This window comes from Vidua macroura, chromosome 12, assembly GCF_024509145.1.
Source record: "Vidua macroura isolate BioBank_ID:100142 chromosome 12, ASM2450914v1, whole genome shotgun sequence".
Classification (NCBI taxonomy): Eukaryota; Metazoa; Chordata; class Aves; order Passeriformes; family Viduidae; genus Vidua; species Vidua macroura.
This window is the reverse complement of record NC_071582.1, coordinates 12,204,860-12,230,092: the sequence shown is the minus strand read 5'-3', so window position 1 is coordinate 12,230,092 and position 25,233 is coordinate 12,204,860. Positions and strand designations below refer to the sequence as shown.

At 38.8% G+C, this 25,233-nt stretch overlaps 1 protein-coding gene across 5 annotated transcripts; it reads right to left on the bottom strand.

The window, feature by feature from the left end:
• Positions 1-415: 415 nt before the first annotated feature.
• On the bottom strand, positions 416-25,233 carry SPPL2A (signal peptide peptidase like 2A). 5 transcript variants are annotated; one of them, XM_053988093.1, is made up of 18 exons: positions 25,020-25,233; positions 21,735-21,854; positions 20,818-21,000; positions 20,003-20,092; positions 16,586-16,719; positions 14,365-14,516; positions 13,514-13,610; positions 12,901-13,002; positions 12,214-12,295; positions 11,880-11,954; positions 11,184-11,240; positions 10,973-11,026; positions 10,448-10,547; positions 9,556-9,633; positions 9,073-9,233; positions 6,934-6,967; positions 3,715-3,772; positions 2,311-2,393 (listed from the first exon to the last, which is right to left on the bottom strand). In XM_053988093.1, the coding sequence occupies exons 1-17, from the start codon at positions 25,071-25,073 to the stop codon at positions 3,735-3,737; spliced, it is 1,611 nt and encodes a 536-aa protein (XP_053844068.1). In that variant the 5' UTR covers positions 25,074-25,233; the 3' UTR covers positions 2,311-2,393; positions 3,715-3,734. The 5 variants fall into 5 exon arrangements, with proteins under 5 accessions (XP_053844069.1, XP_053844067.1, XP_053844070.1 ...); XM_053988094.1 differs by lacking the exon at positions 3,715-3,772 and having other exon boundaries at positions 416-2,393; XM_053988096.1 differs by lacking the exon at positions 10,973-11,026.

The window sequence follows — 25,233 nt, the reverse complement described above, 5'->3', positions numbered from 1 at the left end:
TGAAAGAAAAAAAAGTTAGTTTACATCCCACTAAATGGCAACACGTGTGTGAAACCTCAGGCATGATCAGGCATGGAGCATTATTAGGCACAGAACAAGACAGAGCTTCCACAGCCAGCTGCTGAATACACTTATGTTGCCAAAGATCTTTTTTATTTATACTAATTCCATTATCACTTATAGCTGAAAATTTAGTAAATCCTCCATGTGGAAGATTTCAAAGAGACAAAGAAGTCATCTTACATAGATTTCTGAAGCTTCTGAGGGCTTTCAATTGTACATGATTTTGAATGAGTTATGACGTCTTTATTTGCTTCAGGAATTTCCAGAAACTTCTTCAAAACCACTGAACTTTGGCAGATACTGGGCTTGTCAAAGAGCATAACACATCAGAAGACACATTTTCAGTCTGCTATTAAAACACTGAGGTATGCTTTAATTTATTATGAAATGCCAGTTAAATAAAACAGAAGATGACCATTGTATTCTGAGGCTGTCAGTTCAAACTCGAGTCAAGGCGGGGAACTGCTAACATGCAAAAACTGCTTGTAATTTCTATTTTCTTAGGGAAGCTGCAAACAAGGTGAGTTATCTTACCCGTATCTACTGGCATCACGCTCAATCTCTGTGAATGGCAACAACTGATATCCAGGCTGTCTTTTGTCTGCTCCTGACTCTTGCAAACAAAAGTTTAAACTTTATATAAATTAGGTAAATTTGCCTTTGTTAACTGCCAATACAGATTTTCAATTGTCTTGATTAGCATAGTTCCAAAGTAAATCTAGCTAAACTAGATTTAATCAGGGTAAATTTTCCTGAGCTGACATGCCCCAAACTGACTAGAAATGTCTAGAGGTGACCTTCAAACAAAGGAGGCCCTTGCACCAGGCACTGCAGGAAAACCTCCATTGCCACTGCCCAGCATGTGCTCACTCAGTTGTTTTCTCCAGGGTTCTTGAACTTGTACTTGCTATAGGAATGACATTCATTTAAAGAATAGGAAAAATGTTTTAACAACTACCTGGCATTAGCACTAAGTGAACTCCGTGGTCTCCCCCTTGTTGCCTTCTCCAGTTTTCTTTGGTGTCAAGTGTTAGCATTACAGCTATACAAATTTTCTATGCCTAATCCCCCTCAATTTGCAGTTTCCTGACAAAAGACCAGGTATCAAACAAACTCAAACTCTTCTAAATGCAAACTAATGATTTAAACTACTTATCCTTTTTCCAAGTCTTTAAAAGCAAAAACAAATTAAGATTAAAGAAGTTAAACACATGCATTTGCCTTAGCTAACACAGGTAATACTAGCACTATTCAAACCTGTTTTGTCTATCAATTGCAAAGAATTTTTAAAAATACTTAAAAAAAAAAAGTATGGTGCAGATGCAAGAGGTAAAAAAAAAACCCAAAAAACTGTCCTGTCTTCCCCTATCCCTCTGAACTGATCCACAGACAAACGAAGACCACAAATACACACCTACTCTCAACAGGTGAGAGAACCAGGCCAGTGTTAACATTTTATCCCACCCCTTCAAATAGCACCTTCTAAGCAAAAAACCTCTTGCCTGCCACACCATCTTGTCTGTCAACTATTCCAGGAGCTGAACAGAAGTATTCAGGATTATGTGTAAGTACCTCCCCTCTTTTATTATTTTTAAATATTTGGAAATGTATATAATCCAAAGACTTGCATCAAAGCTTAACAATTTTCACAATTAAGGCATAAGCCAATGATACAATGAGGGGAGTGGGGAGGAAGAGTTCACAACCCCAGGCTCAATTTGCCCTGTTATTTATTTTATGGCTCCCAATGTACATTGACATACACACTGTTAACTGAATTACTTGTAGTAATGGAACCATAGTTTCATTCTTCAGTTGCTGTAGTTACATTACTATCCAACTTTGCATTCAAAATCTAGAAAGAAATCCTATGAAGGGTACTTTTATTTTTTTTCAAAGCAACCTAACTAGTCTTAATCAAAACTTTAAAAGAACATTTCACTTAAGATGATATGGGCAAGCAACTTTTATAAAAATATACTGTATAGAAACACAGTTGGAAAATTGCATAGAAAATATCCTTTTATTTGAATTGAAATAAGGCACAGTTTTACTAGCTATGGTTTGGCTGTAAAAATGCAACTCTTTTTTGATTACTTTTATGTTATTAACAGTATTTTCCATAAAAATATAGGTGCAGGAATAAAAAACCCTTTTACACAGAGTGGGAAACACCCTATTGTAAAATTTCACCAAATTTACTGTAATTCAGCTGTCAAAAATTCAAATGTTATTTTAAATCAGGATCCCACATATTATTGTCCTCCAGACTGTTCAGTGGCTGATGCTGTGCTTTCTTCATTTCCTGTGTAATCCAGGTGTTCCATCATCTAAAAAAGGAAAAAAAAAAAGGAAAAGAAATGGCTCTTTATAAAGAAATGCTGCTTTACCCCATTGATCTAAAGTATTTGTTAGCTAAGAGAAATATAATTAAACATGTGTTAGAGTGCATTTTAGCAGCATACATTTAGGAGGTCCTCTATAGATCAGAAAAATATTTAAGCCAAATAATCAAAGCTGTATTAGCTAATGCTTTCCGCTACAAAACGGTTCTCCAAGGACCCGAGTCCTCTACAAGAAAATAAACTTGTGAGTCAGAAGTATCTCAATTATTAAATACAGAGAACAAAAAACCAATTGGGGTTAAGCAAATTTTTCAAAGATATGGCTTGCAAAACTGGAAGTAGACTTTAGGATCTTACCTGACATTTACAGAATTTAATTCAAGCAATAGCTTGAACAGAAAAGACTAACTTTCTCTTTTCATGGCTGTAAAGGCTACCTATATTACAGTTAGTCAAAACTAACTGTAGTGGTCACATTTCTTTGTAAATTTTCCTTTTATTTCAGAAAGGATAAAGGAAATGGAACTAAAGTCCTGCATCAGGAGAGAATCCAAACCAGATTATTATATAGACTGATTCTACTTGCCATTGATATAAACTGATTAGATAGCCTGAATAACTCAAAACAAATTTGTAGTTGTCCTGACTAAAAAGCAGTGTGCTTTCCTATCCACTGTTGTATTGCTGGAGGCAGTGACGGTTCTGGCTTTTCCCCTGGGACAAGGCATTGAATGAATTACAGAGGAAATACACGTGTTTGTTAGTGTGACAAACTGACCACCAGTTTGAGGGCTTCAGAACTGAGCATAATTAACAAGAGGCCAAGAACTGGACAGTTTGGGTAGCTGACAGCCAGAGACAGAAGACACAGAAGTAGTACAACTAATGCTGAAAAAACAAAATGTGCCAAGGAGCTCATATGCCCAGAGTGGCAGGATTATTAGGACAAGAAATAATGTTTTAAGCATCAAAGGGTAGGAAACCCTACTTACGTTCTTCCATAGTGGCACATCCTGCCTGTCTTTCTGTGTAACAGCTGCTCACTGTGTGGGTTCTGATCGAAGCTGGGCAGATTTCCACACAATTATTTTCTTGTCTTACTAGCAACTGCTCAGAATCCTTGCCAGGACAAATCCAGGCTCTGAGACTGCTGTGTTGTACACACTTTAGTGTGGTATAATTCTATGTACAGGGTAAAAAGACTTGTTCCATTAACTTTTCTCTTCTTCTCTAGTTATGACCCAGCTCTGTGCCATTCCTTCTTTTATGCCACCATAATTGTTTCATTGAGAGTACACAAACATACCTTATCAAAAGCACTTCTGCTTAAACAAGCTGTTTCACAGTCCAGCCACACCGGCATGCTGTGCAGTAAACCGAGATGACAGTTCCAAAAAACAAGTCAGTGGGATTTGGGTAAGGTTTAGGAGAGCCCAGTGGCCACAATATCAATCTAATACCAGAAAAGGTCTTGCACAACCCTCCCTTCATGTTCCAGAATCATGACAGTGAGAACTAAGGCAGGCACCAGTCTTGCCAATAGACTTAAGGAGTGAATTAGAACAGCAGCACACACTCAGCACAGCAGTGAATACCCAGTTCTTGTGCTAATGACAATCTTGCATTTATTTCAGTATATCCAGAATTTTCCTCTATACTGTGACCAAAAATCCACATCAAAAGTCACCCAAAGCAAAACACTCCCTACAATTATAGAACTCAAACCATCCCTTTGAATGAGGATTAAAGTATTCATTTCCAGGATAAAACAGGAACAACCTTCCCCCACAGTACCATATTACATCAAGTCATGCCACATATCTTCCTTCAGCCTAGAAGGATCCTCTAATGGCTGGCATAGAGAAAGTAATTTTGCTAAGCATTTTTGTACAGTCTTTTCATATGCAATTGACAAGATGCTTCTAGAAATAAGAGTTAAAAGTACTTGCAATAATTCAGTGTATTCCAAAGTAAAGGCTTCTTCTGGTAATCCTACAGCATTAAGCAGCAAAAAGTGTTCTTTTTTTTTTTTTGTACAAATGCTGGAGATAGCACCTGTATTTAAATTTTTAAGTTTCCACTTATTAATCAGATTTTGAAGTTAACTTTAAAACCAAATGCCTTGTAAAACTCTAAGGCATTGGTGGGAGGGCGTTTATATAAATGTTTCAAGGCTAAAAAAGCCACCCCACCCCATTTTTAATCTTTCCTCCACACAGAAGAACAGCCCACAACTTAAAGCTGAGGACACCAGGTGCCTCTCTAAAAGAACAAGATGGCATTTGAGCAGCTTTGTCCACACACATATCTCCACTCTGGATTCTCTCAGGACAACCCCTCCCTCAAAGCCGCAGCAGAAGCTGCAGGAATCTTTACAATAACCAGCTGCAAGATGAAGGCACCTTGCTACAATCCTGACAAAGCTGTTGTTTTAAGCTAAGAACGAGGCAAAGCAATCTGTACGTTGTGGTGAGCTCACAAACATTTCTGAAGTGGAAGAGACTCAGAAGCTTTGCTCTCGCATCTGCATTTCTGAAAGTTTTTAAGGGGGAGGTATTAAGACAGCTTTGTAACAAAATCATTTTTGTTTAACCTATCTACTAACATGGTGAACTATTAAAAACTAAAACTAGCAAACTCGACCCCCCAAAAAACCACTTCCACAGAGCCAAACTAGAAATGGCAGTACAAATCTCTCCCTGTAAGAGCACACAATACCTATACATAGAGTTGCTTGCAAGATTCACGGCAATAATGTTGCATTCTGGAATTCTTAACAACTTCCAGTTTTGATGAACCTACAAGTATCTAAAAATGTGATTATAAAACTTACTAAATAGCAGGTGCTTGCTTGCCGGTGACAAATCTGTTGATTTATTACTTCAAAGACAGATAAGAAGTGCTAAACACCTCAAACCGACAAACTCCAACAAGTTTCAAAACTACTCTGTGTAGAAGACTTCAAAGTTGCATTATGCCACTAGATTTTTCATGCTTTTGCTAAAATTATTTCATAAATTGCACTGATACAAAAAACAGTATTCTAAAATTAACTCAATAACTGGAAAATTAGTACTAAATTAATTTATCATGAAGGCATCCATGAGGAGTATAAACAATCCAGAAACCTAGATAAACCTTTATTTTTCACTTCACAGCAGCAATACTGCCAGTTAGGTGGCAGGAAAGTAAGTACATTACTCTTCCAATAAATCTCTGCACTTCAGTGAATAGTTAAAATGTTTTCTGTGCAGCAACTCTTGACAGCTCAAGACTACACCATAAAAGACCCACACAGAGCATAACTAGAATTTAAGACTGCATCATCATGCAGAAACAGAAATTACCTCAGCTATGAATTATGGGACCTCAGAGCTATCTTGGGGAGTCAAGTATTTGTCATATGTATGAAGTAGAAACTAAAAAAGTGATTTTAACCAACCTATCCAAGAACTTGAGTGTGCACAGCAGGACAGAAGAATTCTAAGTTATAAAAATAGTCTGGCCATCTGCTTTTAATTTGCACTCAACCCCTCCCACTTCCTAATATCATCTTTGGTTTATATCTAATTTCTTTATTATTAAGGCTTTTAAATGAGATTTAAATTGGTAAAGTACTCTTTCTTAGAAGAAAGGAGCTAATGAGAAAGTCCTTTTTATTTGAGAATTTAAGACACAGGCAGAATTCACCATCTCAAGCTGTCTTCAGGGCAGACACCCTATGCTTTATAAATAGATGTATAACTCCAGCAACTATAATTCAAGATTATATTTAAACGTTTAAATTCCACGAGAAGCTGAAATTTGAAAGCTTGCACTGCTCTCTGCAAGCTGTGTGGACAGCAAAAAGAAATGCCATCAGTGTTAGCAGTGGTGAGCTGCTGCCAAGAAAGGTCAAAGCTCGCTGCAGTCCAGACGTGCTGCGGCAGGGAGGCCACAAGGGCCGGCCCCAGCCGCTGCTCCCCAGCCCAGTGCAAGCAGTGCAGACAGGACAGCATCAAGGACACTGGAGCAGGAGGATGACACAAAGGGCTGCAGACATGATTGCTAAAGGAAATTTATAATGCTCAGCGTTGTAACAGAAGACAAAATTTTTGTTTAGCACTAAGCAGTTTTTCACATTTACACAGTGCCACAGAAAAATCAGGTGAAGGACTGCAATATAGGTAACAGAAGAGGAACTAACACCAACTGCAAATATTTGAAGGCAGTCCTAGGGTTTGGGAAGCTAGAGAGTAGAGAAGCATACAAAGCCTGCCTTCAGGTTTAGGAATTACAGCTTCATTGCTACTTTATATTATGTTTTCCTGCACTCCTTTAAAAAAATAAAAACCCCAGAAGACCTAAGTGTGAATACAGATTTGTATCTTGTCTTCAGTTCTACCCTCTTCTACCAAGTAATTTATACAAAATTAAGAGGTAGATGGAAAAAAGAGTGAAAAGAGGAAGCAGAAGGGGAAAAAGAAGAAAAAAGAAACTGTAAGACGATTAATAAAGTTGAATTAAAAGAAGGCCATAATCACACCTTGTAGCAAAGGCGTCCTGGAGGAGTCCGATACCTAAATAAAATTCATTCCATTATTAAGATCATATACAACAAAACCAACAAAAAAAAAAAAAATTAGAAAAACCCCAAACTCCAAAAAGGTAACTAGTGGACTATTATTATGAAGTTTAGTCACCTGATGCACTGCACATGCTCTTCTACCCCTATTCTTAGGACACTCTGCCCTAACAACTCTGCAAGCTTTTTCTGTTCCCATGATGGCAAAGCAAACCTCTACACAAGTCTGGCCACCCTTGCCAACAGAGCAGCTCTGCCCAAGCCTCAATCACTGATGTAGCAAAAAAAATTGTCTTCTGACACTTTCCATATTTTCCCTCCTCAAAGTGAGCACTGAAAGCTGGAGATTTCAACCCTAGAGCTCTGTGGGTTGGGGCTGTTTGGGGTTTTGTTTGTTTGCTTGGATTTTCTTGCATGTTTGTAAGTTCAGTAAGGACAGTTCAAAATACAGTTTTAGATAAGAAGGACAACATATAAGAAAGATCAACCCTGCAGCTTTTCAAGTGTGCAACTTGAATAACAGTCTCTGGGAACAAAAAATTAATATAAAAATATACTTCAGAAAGTTATAGAAAAATATAAGTTAATAAAGTTACACAGAGCTCAATTGCAGGCTCTGTTATAGAGAAGTCTAACTCAGGGATGGTATAGTGGGAGGTTGAAATCAACATTTTAAATTATGCTAGAAATGAAGTCATCTAACTCAAAACAAACTGAAGTTCAGAGTATTTTTAATCCTTCAAGAAACTCATTGAAAGGACATGAAATAACTACTATGGCAACATAATTCTTTCAAGTATGAGTTTTGCTACAAGAAGTGCAAGAAATTTTTGTCGCTAAGGAGACCTGCCAAATTTACTTAGGCCAATCTTACTCAGAACTCAAGTGAAGAAAATAAATTGCCAAGTGTTTTCCCCACAACAAACCCAGAATTACTGGGTTTTGTAAATGTGACTTTGTTTATTTTAGAAGAGCAAACAGCCACCAATTTATATATAAATGCACAGTAAACCAAATTAATTCTGACCTACAGAGGAATGTTTCTATTCACTGGACCTATGAAAGACAGAGTTGATTTTGTAAACAAAAAGACAGGGTATTTAATTAAAGCTGAAAATCTGAGTAATTTCACACCTAAGCCAACCTCCAGCTGAAGCAGGTGTAGTGTATTAGATCAACAAAAGGTAGCATTTTGCTGGTAATACTATAGGAACTGATGCCTGTAGTTTTACAAGAATTACTCTTGATTTCACTGACCCACTTAAACTTTCCAATCCTGAAAAAGCAGGAGCTGCTTCTATCCCCCAAGAACTTGACATCCACCTTTTCCCAGAACAGACTATCCAAGCTCCAAGTTCAACATGCCCTAGGTACAGGTGATGGTCAGTTCAAACAATACTGAACTTAGGTCTCAAGCAAAACACAGAGTAATCTTGAGACTGCTCTGTCTGGTGATAAATGCCAGCTTACAAGGGTTACTGGCACATCAGGGAAAATGTGCATGTGCCAACAGGTGAAATTTTAAGAACTGCAATTCCTGGCTAGTGTTAGACATAACCAAGGGGGAAATACAGACTATCCAAGGCAGTGTGCCCACTGTGTGTGCTGTGATAGGAAACAATTACACAACCCAGCTATTTTGTTCCTGAATGCTCCATACAATCCTGATGATGTAGGCCATCAGTGATGCATGGAAAGTTTCTAAAGTTCTAGCTGATCACCAATTTTTTGGAACTGTCTCTAATACAGAACTAGCGCAGTTTGGAGTCTGCATGCTTAGTTCAGTGACTCATGTTACACCATGTCAAGATGATAGATGGGGAATGTTAAAATACAAGAAAACATTTCAAAGCAGATAGAACAAATTACTTTTCCTCCCTGAGTACTGAACCAGCTATTTCATCTCCCTTGAGCTTTTTTCTGCCATGTCAACCACTAAGAGCATGATTTTCTAAGAGGAAAGACTACTTTTCCTTATTAGTTCCAGAAGATCACGGGAAACCTTGCAGAAACTGGCTTGCAGGGGATCTATCATCAAGTTCTCAGAGAAGCATATACTCAAAGGAATTGACAACAGAATACTCAAGGCCTCCAGGCTACCTGGTAACTGCTTCCTTTCCAAAACTTCTTCATCTCTTTGCGCCTCCAGGCGACGAGGGAGCTTGTGATGAGTGTACATGGTACAAGATAGAGAAGGGCAGGCTGCCCCATCTTCATCAGTGCCAAAACGATGAAGGTCAGCACCATGCCAACGGCATAAGCTATAAAAAGACATTCATACATACACAATCAAGAACAGGAGAATTTTTAGATTAGGTCAATCATTTAGTAAGACAATTTCTTTTTAAGCAATATTTTCCTTGTTAATATAACTGAAGAAGAGACACAATAGGCTGGTCTATATTTGCAAGACTTCTCAAAGCAACTCACTGCCATAGTCACCTTAAGTACAAGTAGGCACACAAAAAAGAGTTTCTGCAGAGATTCTTGACAACATTGAACCTTACCTGAAAAAAACACCTCTAGATCTGCCATTTAAAAAAAGCTACCACGAAGAACAACCATGCTGAAATATCAATTTACCTATTGTGCAGGAAATGTAGTATATAGAAGATGATCTTGTTTGAACATCAAATCTTCGACAATAGGCAACCAGAAGCCCTTGAAGGGAAAAAAATTAAAAAAGGAAAAGGATTAATTAAATGTTTAGTCATGATTTTTTTTCTCCCCAATTTTCCAAATGAAAGCAGCATAAAAGAATTTATAGTAAGACTTCCCATTATAGTATTTTATCTTCTTCCAATATTTTCTCTGTAAAGGCAAGAACCAGTCTAAGAAATCCTACAGTAAATGTAGAAAAAACCATAATGGAAATATGAGCGAAGCAACCTTGGAATTAGAGGTTTGGGGTTTTCAAGCAACCTAATTACACTGTGCTATTTTCAGCTTTCTAATACAGAAGTGTAACAACCTATTTTTAATTTCTTCAATCAGATTCTAATGCTCACTCTTAACATTCAGCAATTTTGCCTGCACATTCTCCATTAAAGTAATTTGCTCAGGACTCCAATTATGGCCAAATTCAGTTCTTCTGAGAAAGATGGAAAAACATTTTACATTACCTCACCTCCAATTACATAGTCTAGGCTATGAAAATCCTACAAAGTCACAGAATATTTGCTTTCTGTGAGATTTAAATGAAATTTAGTTAATACTGACAACTGGATTTACCTACGGGACTTGCATTTACTTAATCCAGTACAAAAGAAAATAAAAAACATTTCACTATTTAAGTATTCTATAAAATAGCAAGCTTTCTTCTGCTCTGGCTTTTGTTGTATTCTGCACTGACTGATCAAGGCAAACTGCTGCATTTGATTTAGTAATTACCCAGTGAATAAACTCTGTGAGCCAGCTAAGACTAAAACCCAAAATATTTATTCATAAGTTACAGTTACCAAAAACATTTGCTCACCTGGGACAATAATGTCTCCAAAACCCAACAATGAAAAGGGCAAGTCACAGAGTGTTGATGCAGAATGTTCAAGTCTAGGCACTCTAATAACCACGGGTAACTGGAAAACATTATTTCAAAAGCCACATAAATCACATCTAAAGCATTCTGGTGTTCTGGATTTTTTTGGTTGCTTGAATTAATAAACAGTTTAAATATAATTAATTTATCATTAATGCAGACTTCAAAATAGGTAGAACCTGAAGTAAAAACCAGAAACCAACATAGAAAGTAGATAAAGCTTAAGGCAACTGGTAAGCTGAAATTTCAGATTTACAAATAATATGCACACACACAAAAAAAAAGTTAAAACAATATTTAACCATGTAACAGGAATAACAAATCTGGATTATTAACCTAACTACAGAATACTGATCAATGATATCCAGGCCCTAAAAGAAATTTGGACAGTAAGGTTTTCCCCAAAAGAACAGTCTTTTCAGAGGAAATAATTTAAAAATCCAGTATCTGAAATACAATCCTTACTTTCTCATGGGGAGCTGAGCGTTCAGTAGGGACTTCCACCAAGTTTCCATCACTCTAGGATCAAACCCAAGTCAACAGGCATTTAATACTTAAAAGGAAATAGCAGAAGCTGGCTATATTTTGTGAGAAAGTTATGCTGAAAAGCACACTATGATTTAGCTACACAGAGTCAGTACTTTAATGCTGGACGTATTACAACAACTGTTCATACCTTTTCACTGTTTCCAAAGGGACCAGCTGCAACTTCAACCATTATACTTGCCCCATTCTGAAATTAAAGTTATTTTTCAAAAGTTAGTGGTTTAATGAACCAAAACTTTCATACTACATTTGCAAAAACTGCTTGTACCTCCACTTACAACTCAGGGTTGGAAAAATTCTGAATATCAAAGGGAATGCCCCACTATTGTACAGTATTATACTGTATTGTTTGACAATAAAAGCAGGTAGTCCAGCCTAAAATAATGTTAAAAAACCCCAAACAACAAGTCCACTAGATGTAGCTGGAATTTTAGATAAAAACATGTCAGCTTTTTCTGCCATGAGCTTTCTGCTTCAAAATAAAAGCAGGTTAACACTTGCACACAGCTCATACCACACTGTAAGTGATCGACCACTGCAGAAAGTACTAGAGCATATTCCAATAAATGGGTGTTTAAAGCAAAAGAAGGAAAAAATCTGGAGGGCAGTAATTTCTCATGATCACACTATCCCTCACACTAAGTGGGGATGGTTTACTTTTGACCATGTGATTGCCATAAAAATTTAGGCCACTATTGTCTTACATGGGAAAAAATGGAAATCAGCTTTCCCACGTTGAGAACACTGCAAACACTGACCTGTTAAACAAAAAATATTCTCCCAATGACCAGACATTTTTGTTTTTACAGTAAATTCACAGACATACCTTTGTGATAAATGGTGTTATGAAGACAAAAAACACATCATATAGAAGGAGGAGGCCTAGAAGTATTACACAGGACTGGCAAGAAAAAGAGAAGAAAATATTACTGTGGGTTTTCAAGTACCACACAGCTAGATTCTGGTACCATTACGGTACCATGTGTTTTAATCCGGCATAACATTTAGAACAGGATTAGTTTATTTTAATAATTATTAAAAATGGTAAAGATTATGTTTTTTAATATATATTTCTTGCATATTGAAAATCTACTTCCTGACAGTAAACTTACAGATTCACGGCAGTACAATATTTTCTTAAGGTAAGCAACTTACAGTACCTTAAAGTTGGGCATTTTCAGTGTTTTAATGAAGTTTAGGCAGAAAGCAACTCCCAAAATATCTTGCAAAATCCAAGCCCACCTGAAAATAAAACCCAAAACTTTTTTACAGGTTGTTCAAACTGCTGCTGGAATCTAGATTTTTCTGGAAATAGCAAGGAAAATTTCTCAGAAAGCAAGAAATTAGTTTTTCAGAATTACTCTACCAAAGCCACAGAAGTCCTAGTTTCAAGATAGACAATTTATTCCAGCCTCTGAACATAAACAGGTAACTGTGCTAGTTATAACTGGGATAGAGTTCATTTTCTTCACAATAGCTGGTAAGGGCTATGTTTTGTGTTTGTGCTGGAAACAGTGTTGATAACACAGGGATGTTGTAGCTACTGCTGAGCAGAGCTATTCCCTATGCTATTCTGCACCTCTTTTCTTCTGTGGCAATCATTAGCAATCAAGCTAGTTCTTCCTCACCTTCATAGTTTTTTATAACTTCAAATTACCACACAGCTCATTTACATTGCTTTGTTCTCTATTACTCCCATGCTTGTTAAGCTTCAAAATACTTTCATGACTTTTTTGAAATTGGCACTGGAGTTTAGAAGGATGCTGTGCTCCAGGATTAGTTGTATGCTCGGAAGTTCATTAACACCAATTATTCACCTTACTCTTAAGTCAGAATGCACCACTTACCTATCTTCATTTCGAAATACTGCCCAGACAACAGCTGCTGCTATGCAGAATATAGCAAGAAAAATAAGCCTCACTTCAATGGTTTTGTTGGAACATGTAATCCTAAAAGAAAATAATTAAATTAAAAGAGAAAGCCTGCAACAGCCAAGACACATTCCTGTGCTATCACACATCCTTAAGCTGACAAGGTGTTCTCAACCCAACTCCACTGCTGCCTATAGCACAGTACTTGCTCCAAAGAGGATCAAATGTGCAGGATCCTCCCCTTGCAGAGTTCCTCGATGAATAAAATAAGTACACATGACAGACAACCAGAATTTCGTAAAACCAAGCTCAGACAGCCAACCAGAGCCTTTCAAATTTTATTACAGAATGCTTTCAAATAAAGGTAATGGAGCAAATCTACAACTATTTTAACTGTTGATTATGCTACAGATACCTTTAATATTTATTAAAGCAGCTTGTAATTTTCTTTTGTAACTATCCCACATACTAAAACCATACAGGAAACAATTTGTCAAACTGTTCTCATCTTTTCATGCTGCCTTGAGTAGCAACCAGAAAATACCCAGAGGAAGCCTGTAATTTTTAATAAGTGAAAGGTGCATAATACCTGCACTGCCCAAATGGGATTTCTCCTATTAATGCTGCAAGACAGTTGTACAGACTCATCGCTGATGCCAGGCAGAAGACTGATATTATAACATAAACTAAATCAAAACAATGAAGACAGGAATCAGTGCCAAAAAATAGAAAACAGCAAATAAACACGATAACATACGTTTGATATTTTGTGTTCAAGAGGTGTCTGGACTGGCACTGGGTGATGTGGTTTAAGGGTTACAGTGACAGTACCACACAGACAGTTGGACTGGATGATCTTGAATGTCTCTCTCAACCTTGAGGATTCTATAATTCTATGATAAACTGTTAACAGTTAGAGCAGTGCTCAACAGTCATTGGAGACCACAGTCAGTTGAGTATAGAAAATAATGAATTCTGAGTGTCTCTACCATGACAAAGTTCTCATCAAGCAAAACCTTGACTCAGAGGTATCAGAATTGCTTTCTAGCCAGATCCTCACCAAAAAACTAAAACCAAACACCAAACCCCAGCTAGCAAAAAATGGTCCCATTGAGCAAACTCTAAACACTACTAGGTTGCCACTGCTATCCTCCCAGGAACGACGACATAAATCATGGGGGTTTTTTGCTCATCATTAGTCACCTCTCTTCCACATGACTTAATTCAGAACAAGCACTGTCAAGGCAGTCTTTGTAAGACAGCTGAAGAAACTTCTCCTTTAAGTAGCAACTGCATCCTTTCAACCCTCAACTCACACATGGAGAGAATAATTTAAAAAGTTATATTCATTTTAGTTTAGAAATCTAGCTTTTTAGACTTAAACAGTTCATAATATCATGTAGAAAAGTAAGTCAGATGAGATTATTCGTTGTTTCTTACCTAACCATTTGTAGAAGAAATAAAGTAAGACCAGCATGACGCAACAGATGACAACAAACAAGATAACTGTTACAGGGGTGAAAGTAACATTTTCTTCCTTTTTCCATCGGGTTTCTCTCTCCCCAGGACTTGCTATTGCTTTCAGATTCTCACTGTTTTAAGAAAACAACAAACACCTCAGATGACAGATTATGAAAATGTTTTACTATGACCAAAATTGATGTTATAGAACATTTAGACTGACAAGGTTTCACTTTAGTCCCTCATACTATCATTAGACTTAAACCCACAGAAAACTGTATGGTTATTGTTTGAATTTCTCTCAATTTTTTAACGAAGATAAGCACTTCCAACCTAGCACAGATCACAAGGAAAAGATTCTTAACTGTGCTCCTTTCCAGTGTTGTGGTAATTGCCAACTTTAAGGGAGCATCCCCAACCAAAACCCTGACCCATGTGAAGAAAAGTAGTACTACACTCTTAAAACTGTTTTTCAGGATGCACACACTGAGCTCTATTAGTGCATCACCTCTGAATAGAAAATTTATTGGGCTAAATGTGGAGAATCTGATAAATATGTCTACAATAAATCAAAACCACAGGTAATGCACACTCTTAAAACCTCATCTAGACATTGTCTGCAAAACCCATTCATGTTAGCAGAATGAAGCTAGTTAAGTACTAGTTCTTTTACACCTCATAATTACAGAGTAAGTGAAAGAGAGGTGGTATGATCAGGGATTTTCACTGGGAGTAAGATTTCTGTGCATACATACTCCATATTTACACCTCACCATGCAAAATAAGGAGGCTTAAATTGCTGTGTTTGTTCTTTGAACAGAGAGCCCTTCTAGTCTTTAGTACAGACCTAGCGCAAATTGCCCATCAGATAGCTTGTTCCTGAGGAATTCCAGGACCTACCTACCAAATGCTGAATTCAGCACTGAAACAGCAACCTTCAAAAGAGAGTAACCCACAGAAGCAAGGCACCTTGTTAGATGAATCACCTTCTCAGAAGACATGCTTTGAATAAGCAGCTTTTTTTAAAAAATAAGCTCACCCTTGATTTATGAAAGAGCACTTCAACTAGTTTAATAAATTACATCTAGGTATTTTTAATATGGGAGACAGCACCACATTTTGTTATTTTAGCATTCAGCGCAGCCACACCCTGCAGCACTGCAGGGTGAAAAAGAAGTATAATCAGATCCAATCTTTAAAAAAAGAAACATACACACCTCCCCTCCTTCTACTTCTTTAATCTCTTTAAAATAGCCAATTTGCATAACTGTGGGAAAAAGGAAGCTGCTGTTATCACATACAATCCTCTCCTTGTTGTGCTGAGGAGCAAAGCACCAGAACACCACTGAGACCCTGAAGGTAGCAACACACACTGGCCCATTTAGCATACACAGCCACTCAAGAAATACTGCAGAATAATGCCACGCACTCAAAAGCCAGCTACAGCCAGTGTAACGCCAGAGTAGTAACAATTCTGTGCATCACTTAAAGTTGCACACCTCTCAAGGACAGTGCAGAAACCCCCAGTACCCCTTTTTTCCCCTGCCTTTGCCACATTGTGCACTGCCACTCCCTCTTCCCTCCACAGGGACTGCTGCTGCCTCCTTGTCCCTGCCCAGTCCGAGAGCTGCTGCTGCCCCTGCTCTGTTCTCCACCAGATAAAACAAGAAGCTGAAGCAGATAAGCCAGGTTGGACTTTATCTGGAGCCAGCCAGACAACCAAACTGTGCTTCCAATTGCTCCTAGTGACAGGAGTGCTGCACAGCCAGCTGGGATGGAGCAGCTGTACAGATCCCTACCAATACAGACACCACATACAATATGTATTTACCTCCTGAATCACTGCGCTTGAAAGGTGTAACTAAAATACCTCATTTCTATTGCGAATATTGGAAAATTATAATGCTAGTTATAGAGTGTTTGGTAATTTGTCAAAATGTTAACTCATGCCTCCTCCCAAGAGCTGCATTATCCCTCAGGAACTTTTACAATCTATGCCTAAGGTTCCTCAAAGACCTCTGGTGATTTTTCAGAGGTTACAGTGCTCAAAACATTTAATGACAAAGCAGCTAATTGCACTTAGGTCTTCAAACTTTTTAACTACCAACCTAAAAGAAAATAATTTCTCACTGATCATACTGACAGTTTTCACAAGCTTTGCAGTCCATGTAATTTAAGCAGTTCCATTTAACCAACTTACAGTTCTGCTACTCCACTCCAGTAGCCTCCCAGTGCCACTGTAAACACAGCAATTAGGAAGATGACAACCATACTGTAGTCAAACTCTGGCAAAGGTGGTGAATACAGAGTCACATTGACTTCATTTCCAAGCACCTGAAACATAACATAAAAGTTGGTTCATAAGGAGAACAAAGAAATTACATTGCTGATTTTCCAACAAGATGTACCTCATGATTTCCTTCTCTTAATCTATACAATGCTAAGAGGAAGTTTTCAATTCACAGTTTTCAATGACAAGACATGTCATATGTTTGCCAAGAAGCAATGCTTCCCATGCTACCTTTCAGGATGGTCAGGTTTGGAAACAAATCTATTACTACTCCTGTGTAAATACAGAGATACCACAAGAGAAAATGGTACCTCTTTGCATTCTTTCCACACTTCTGAGAAGTTGTGCCTCTAGCCCAAATGCCTCCCCCCAAAATACACCAAGTGCTATTGAAGCCATGTGCTCTGCAGGAAAGCACATCTAACTCCATCACCTTGAAATACAACTCACAGGTCCACTGAGGTATCAGCAGATCTACATCTAGCTCTCAAACCCACGGAACTCAGTTCAGAGACTGACATGAGGCTTCAGACAGAATGCAGTGACAGCTCAAGGTGGCAGAAAGTTATTTACCAACAGCTTAACATAAACATGTCTTGAGATGGATTCAAATGAAAAGAAAGCAATTTCACACTATTTAAAAAATTTAAGACCTAAGAAAAAAAAAAAACAATCAGCTGAAGTACGCAGAAAAAAAGGGAGAGAACACTGAGATGTAAGTGGTACTGAACTGTATAAAAATCTTGAAAGCAAAACCAAGGTGCTTTCCATTTGACTGAAAGGTGAGATTTAAAAAACAAAGGATGAAAATTTGACAGGAAATGGAAAGTAGTAGGGAGGAAAAGTTTGCTGTTGCAGTTAAAGTAACTCCAGACATCTAAAATAATCGTGCAGTGAGAACAGACTTCAGAGATGCAGAAAAAAAACCCAAATTTGTTTACAGTCTGCATGTGACATAAAAGCAAGAGAGAGAAGAACGTGCCAGACAGGTTTGGCTTCAGAAAGATCAAACTGGCACTAGAAAAACTGAATGGGAAGCCCAGTAGTAGAGTGGAACACAGCAGCCACAGATGAAGAAAGCTGAATCATTTCAACATCTAAATTTTCTAATTACAGATAATAACCTTTCTGCAGGCTAAAGAAGTCACAATCATTCTTTTTGCCTGAAGTTATGGAAGTTCACAAAACAAGGAATAACATTAAATTCTAGTGAAACACTGCAGTTGTGTGAAGTGGAACATAACATTAAAGGGGGGAAAACCCTATTCAAATCACAGCATCCTCTATCTGAAAAAAAACAAAGAAATCAAACAAAAAACACACACCACCAAGAAACAAACAAAAAAAAAAAAGCCAAAAGCCCTAAGAGGCTTACACATTTTTAGTATTCAGTTCCAATGTATCTTAATCCAGTTTGTTCTTTAAGTTTCATAAATCTTACAAAGAATAATTCACATTAGAATCTATAGCAATTGTTTCCTTTTGCTCCTATCAGTCCTCTCTTCACTAAAAACTTTCTAAGTCTCAATTTCCACCACAGGGAGCACTAGAATGAAACAAGTAACACATCTGCAAGAGAGCTGTCCACTCACCGACAGGTTTGTAACACTCTGCTATTGCTACCAAAACTTAACAGACCTGGCTCTAATGGTGAAGGCTAACAGAGATTATTTACTTGTCAAGTAAAAAGAATGCTTATACAAACTACTTGCCCTCAGACTGGTGCTGTCTCTCTCTTCGAAATAAAAGGAGGAAGCTGGAAGCTTTAAAGAGAGTTAAACAAGAAATGCAACTGTAGCTGGAAGTGTACAATGGCTGCTGGATTCCAACAGTGCATCATTCAAAGTAACAGCTGCCAGTGACATGACAGAAGGCTTTGGCAAAGAACTAGAGCAGAACCAGGAAAGATCACCTGTAGTCTAGGCTGTGTTCTTCAATACTTTTATGAAGGCAGTCTCATTATAAGACAAAAATGAATTATTTGATTCAGCAGCAGTATGAGACATCACCTGGCACACCAACCTACAGTAGAGGTGCTTTGGTGAGTTACTCCAGCTTTACAGAAGTGATTCCATGTCACAGCACTCCAAGCATAACTGGGCAATAAAGAAATGCAGAGAAGATCCAGACCTAACTTGCCCTAGTTCCTGTTCATGTTAGTAGGGCATCCTAAAAATCACTCAAGCAAGCAAACAACACTTATCTGACTGAAGAAACAAATCTGAAGACAGAGGACAACCTGAACCCAACTAGAGTACTTATCAAGGCTGTGGCAGTCTGAAGACAGAACAAGCCTTCAGTCATGTCAGTGCTCAGCAAGTACCTATCTGTAATGACAACAGTAAACAACCAAAGTCCTACCAATCCAGGCAGTTTCAGTTTGCATACTTACCTAACACAACCTCCCATGGCAGCTCTGAAGATTAAGAGCAGAAATGGTGAAGTGAGCTTGCAAATTCAACTCAGGAAGCTAAGACTACAACACAGTGCTAGCCTCGGCTATCCCCAGAAAAACATGTGCAACACAGCTCCTGCTTAGCAAAACTATTAATGCTAAATAAAAAAACAAAACAACAATATAATAACAACAGAAAAAGCCACACTGAAGAAAATATACTGTTTTCCTTAAAACCCTGTGCAATATTTTTTATTCTAGCATTACATGCCAAGGAAAAGAAACTCCAAATACTCCCAAAACAAACTCCCCTGCCTATAAAGTGTAGGAGATAGCACAACTGTTGCATTTTAATAACATGCATTTGGCATTCACCATCAACTCACCAGCAGAAACTCAAACTACACTGCCTAACTATAACTACTCTTTAGCTGATGCTGTCACACTGTACAGAGGCAGCTCATCATCAGGCAAAGGCAAAAAACTCTCAAGTCTTTCCTCAAGATCCAACCTGCTCAGGTGCTGCTTGCCTGAAAGCTCTGGTGCCAGTAGCTATAGCTCAGCTGTTGTAGCTTCTGCACTAAAGAACAGCACTCTCAGGCTACAGCTCTTCAGGTGTATCAGGCACCTGCAGCTGTATCCAAGTCTACTGGAAGACAGCTTATCTTGTTCAGCAGGAAACTTTTAAGGTTCCCCATCTCCAGTCAGGTATTGTGTTTCCCATTCTCAGTGTTCTAATCAATCAATCAGCCTGTTCACCTGCTTAGGAAGACCAGTACTTTCACAACTAAATGTCCATCCTCTCTTAGGAATGAAAGCAGTATCTAAGCATATTCAAATCAGGCAGACATTCAGACCTGACCTGAAATTAATCTATTTGTTCAAATACCTAAGCTTATACAACCACAATGTGCTGAAGTTCTGTTACTTACCAGCTGCATATCTACTATGTCATTATATCTTATAAGAGCAATTGGAAGAGTCACATCTTCAAAATCAGTCTTGTTGTCTGAAATAGCAGACTAAAAGAGAAAGTGTAAGTGGTAAGTATGTTGAGCCTATTTAAAAAGTAGGTTAGATCCCTGTATTTGTAGAAAGATAAAAACAAAAAAGCTCATTCATCACCCTTTGCAAAAGATGGATAAAGATAGATGTACTTAAATCAGATGATACTACCAACACATCTGGATTCATACAGCTCTTGTGTTTTTATAGTATTACACGGGATAATCACAACTGTCTTTAATTTCTACACTTCTAAAACAAGATGAACCTTCTGTGATAATCACACAAATTCATAATCTCTACATATTTGTACATACGCTTTGCATCTGCAATGGAGAACAGAAAAGCAACGAGATCTCACAAGACCTTTATTTATTTCCAGTTTTGGATTACATTTCCCTAGCTTATTTTTATCACACAGGTCAAAAACAGTATCACCTAAGTTTACATGGAGGTCAGAATGCACTAAAATTAGGGAACGGTAAAGACAAGTATTTCCATTCAGAAACGTGTTTGAAGATACAAGGAATGTGTAAAAATCCAGCTCTGTAGCTCCTCTGAGCTGATGTAAGCCAGCATTGCACAGCCCCACCAGCACAGCTCTGTGGGGAGGGTAAAGACTCCTGCTGGAATCCCACATGTGCTCTGGGTCCTCTCTCAGATTACCCTGCACAGCACTGCATGGGACCAGACAGACAAGACACTATTTCAGTGCAGAAGGAAACTGTTTGCTGTAACTCACCAGCCTAGATTTACTGGCAATCAAAAGCATTTTAGCACCCAAACTTTGTGCAATTCTTGCTTTCTCCAAGAAAGTGCAGTTTCCTCTCATCACTACAACTGCTTTGTCTTTCATTATGCCAGAAGGAACTTCAGCTGAACTGCAGAGGACTGTAGAAGTCAGGTTTTCCAGAGTCCTGAAAGTCTGTAGAGAAAGAGGGAGAAAAGGAATGTGATTAAAGTAGGAAATTTGATATTACAAACAAGTTAATCCAGATGACTACATTACTATGCTCTTTAACTGGAGATTTGCCAGGAAGAGGTGTAACAGAAAAGAATAATTCAGGAATATAAAATCACAGCAGCAGTTTCTGCAGCCTGCAATAGTGAGGGACATTTAGAGCAGCACAGAGCTGAAATAATCTGGCTATTTCTAAGTGCAATTTCACAGTAGTTGGTATTGTAATTTAAATATAAGAAACTGATTACACAGAAAAATCACCTGTTTTCAAGACAATTAAACAGTACATCAAATTGATGAGCCAATACAAAAAAAGGTTCAGAAGTTTACCAATTTTTGTAAACAAATAAACAGAACTTTAACTCCCAAATATAAAACTTAGACATAAGGATAACATCCGAAGGAAAAAAAAATTAACAGGATAAAATTAATACATAAACACATATACAAAAACTGGTTCTAAGCACAGAGAGAGTATTCCCTTTGTAAACTCTAGAAGCCAAGTCTTTAAAGGATAGAAATGTTCACTATAGACTTTTTTTTTGGGTGATTTGGAGGGGAAGGGGACAACATGAACCAAAATGGCAAATATTCAGTGTAGCATGTATTTAACTCAAAAATTTGAAGACCAGTTATAACTGACCCAAATTCATACTGCATTCTAGTTTTCTTAGAGAGTATGACTACAAGCTACTTACAGCATTGTCCAAGGTTTTTGGAAGAGATACCCAATTAGAGTTGTAAATGATGCAGTAATCCTTAGTTACTGGAGGCACTCCACTTCCAGAGGCGTGCAGGATCCCCTCATCAGCAGCCACCTGCAATAGGTCACAGAGTTCTGAGCTACACCAAATTCAGAATATCAGTTATGCAAACATTCTTCTAAAAAGCTTATGAAGAGAAAGACCTGTTAGGAGAAAAGGAATTTACTAAATTCATTATTTTACATAATAATTGATTCCATGAGAGATGGGGAGCTTGAGAGCAGGTTGGAAAGCTAGTAAGACTCTAGTTACTGTATAATGCTGCTTATCCTCTTTGCAAATACAGTGTATTTATGACATGTACGGTTCATGTCACCAAGCAGAATACCAGCAAGAAACCAAAGCAAATTACTTCAGATTCTCTATCTTGTGCCTTCCAAAAAGTGTAAAATTTTACATGGAAAGCAATTAGAAGAGTACATGGAAAAGAGGTTAAGTTCTAGAGTCTTCCTTCCTCACAGACTCTAGAATTTTCCCTACTAATAAAAGTAGGGGATTATATGTATTTATTTAAATATATATATATATATATATATCATATGACAATTCCCCAAATATTTTTTGTCACACAACTGTAAACACAAAGAGACCAACTAGTGTACCTTAAGAACAATTTGTGTAGTCAAGGAAATACTGGAAATTTCTTAAGATTAGAGTCCCTCACATAATGATTCCTGTTATTTAAAAATACAGCTGAATTCTAAAACTTCTGATAATGTTAGGAATGTATACTTCTCCCCAAGCATAAATAAAGGTCAGGTATCGAAGTGGATAAATTAACAGACTAAAGATTAGGTGCAGCTACAGCTAGAAAGCAATGAAAAGAAATAAACATTATTTGCATCTCAAAAAAGTATCCCCATAAAAAACTGGAAGATGTTCTTATTTCAACTGTTTGTCTTGAAATTGACCTCAATTGCAAGAAGCATAATCAGAGTAAAAAAAAAAAAATTTAAATCCTGCTGTAAATTTCAGATTTGTATAAAAAAACCACTAACATATTAAGCTAGAAGTAGGCATGGGTATGGGGGAGAAGCCCAAACAGTTATATACACAATGCTAAGCACTAACAGTGCTAGAGAGGCATTTCTCCTCAAGCTAGAAGATCTATATTCTGCAGCAAGGGAGAACTGGAGAGAAAATAAAAGCATGTGACGATATTGTTTCAGAGGTTTATGTCTGCCTGGGTTGAATAGCAAAAAACCTTCTTCAGAGGAATCCATTATATTGGCCCCAGCGCATGAACATCTGCTGGGAGAACTGTGTCAAAGGGCCTGAGCACATTAACTGTTTAATACAGAACAGTTCTTCAGCTGTCAGCTGAAATAAATTGTTCCATGATTTATGATCAGCACAAAAATTATCAAGCTTCCCTCTTAAATGCTTTCACCTAGAAGTACAAGCTAATGGTGAATTAAAAGACTTCTAACAGGTGCAAACCCCAGAGGTTTACATCCATTAAAAGCTCTTTCTGCTCCACCAAATAGAATAATAAGTGTTTTCTGGGTTCCAGGAAATCAAGTGTTAACGCTACACAAGCATAAATCTACCTAGAAGGAGCGATTCCTCGCTTATATGATATGCATGTTTTGTTTGGCAAGCTTCCCTTCTCTGGGGATTAATCAGGGCACACAATTCATCCTCACGGGGTGGAGGGAGGCAGGACCTGAGCATGACATGCACCCACACCTATTCACTGCTGAGCTCCAGAGACAGCGTTTCAAAGTTAAAAATTAAAAGAAACGCTACGTGATAGGCCTCACTTGGTACATCCCCAGGGAAACCCTCTTGCATCCAGCTAAAGTCCTGTTACTTTCTAATGGCTTCAGTATCCTTTCACAATAGACCAGGGCTACTGCTTTGGGTAGGTGTGCAGTCAGCTGTGCCACTGAACAAATCCTACTCTCAGTATAGATGCATTTCTCAACGAGCACATTTTGAATTTTGCTACTTAAGAACAAGACTAAATGTGTCATCACAAAAACATCTCTTGAAAAGATTAACCTGCTTCCCTAGGTTGATTTGCTCTGGCATAAAAGCACTCCCATGGAGAAGAGGAATGACAACTGTCCTTACTTTAAGGGGCATCACCATCTCCTTTCCCTTCAGGTTCAGACAATTCCCAATGGCCCCTGACCTCCAAACAAATTCCTTCCTATTTCTGACAGGTTGTTCTCTCATCATATTTCCTTCCCTTATGACCTTTAAATTTTTGTTGTATTATTCCCTATCTTTGATAGAGAAGAAGTCTCATTCTGTGTCTTAATCCCTAATTTTCCAAAGGCGTCCCTGTCACTGCAGGGATATAAGCTTGGGCTGACTGCTGACTTTTGGAGTGTACCAGTAATTCCACCACACAGAATACAGGAAATCAGATGAACCAGGGACTCAGGGAGACAAGTTACTACCCCCAAAGGCATTCTCAAGGTACTAAGAGACTGTGCTGTGCACCTGTTGCTGAGCATATCCAATGGTGACTTCCTACATAGGAAAGAAGTATTCTGCATCCTGTCTTACCAAAACTAGACAAATTCTGTTAAAATTAAGTAAAAAAAAATAACCTCAACAAAAACAACAATTTCGTGGAACAGCATTTAATGCATACATGTCTTTTATACTGCCCAAGCACATTATGGAGGTTTCTGACCTCCCCATTTCACTACCCCATTTGGCAGAAGGTCTGCCACATTTCCATGGCAATGTACACCTGTGGAGAGGGAGAAGCTGCGAATGTGTGCCACACCGAAACCAAAACTGAAGATGAACGAGACAAAAGTCAGGATACAAACACACACTAGGAGCTTTCCCCTTTCCCGCATCCAAATTTAAACACCATGTTTATCCACGAAGGCACCCGTGAGATTTGTTATCTCAACTCCCAAGGCGCGACCGGAGCTGGCCCGGCCTGAGCTCCCCGGGCCCGGTGGGGGGAACCGAGAGGCCTCGCTCGAGGTGCGCCCAGGAGGCCCAAACCCCCCGGGCCGCACTCCAGCCCAACCCCGAGGCGCTCGGAGGCAGGGGGAGCCCAGCCCAGCCACGGGAGATGGGAGCTGCCCGGGCCGTGCGAGCTCCCGGGAACGGGCCCGGGGGAGAAGGCGGGCAGAGGGAGCCCCTGGGCCGGCAGTGAAGAGCAGGGACAGGCAGCACCATCCGCCAGGGCCGGCCCGAGTGGCGCCGCTCGGCCCCGGCCGGCGCGGCAGCGCGGCCCCGCGTTCTTACCAGCGGGAGCAGCAGGGCCCACAGCGCGACCCACAGCAGCCCGGCCGCCCTCATCGTCCTCCGCCGGCCGCTCGGGGAGGGGCCTGGCTGGGCTCGGGCTCCGCACGCCCCCGCGGAGCCTTTCACCGGCTCCCGGCGCGGCGCCACTTCCTCTTCCGTCCTTCGCGGCCGCCGCTGCCGCCGGCCGGTCCCGGGACGCCGCGGGCACGGCGGG

Excerpts from the sequence above, each read along its gene's own strand:
- SPPL2A (XM_053988092.1), bottom strand. The coding sequence starts at position 25,073 with ATGAGGGCGGCCGGGCTGCTGTGGGTCGCGCTGTGGGCCCTGCTGCTC. Across the intron at positions 21,001-21,734 it reads CAAAAACCTTGGACAATGCT|ACTTTCAGGACTCTGGAAAA; the intron begins GTAAGTAGCTTG and ends CTTTCTCTACAG. Across the intron at positions 20,093-20,817 it reads TTGCCAGTAAATCTAGGCTG|TCTGCTATTTCAGACAACAA; the intron begins GTGAGTTACAGC and ends TTTCTCTTTTAG.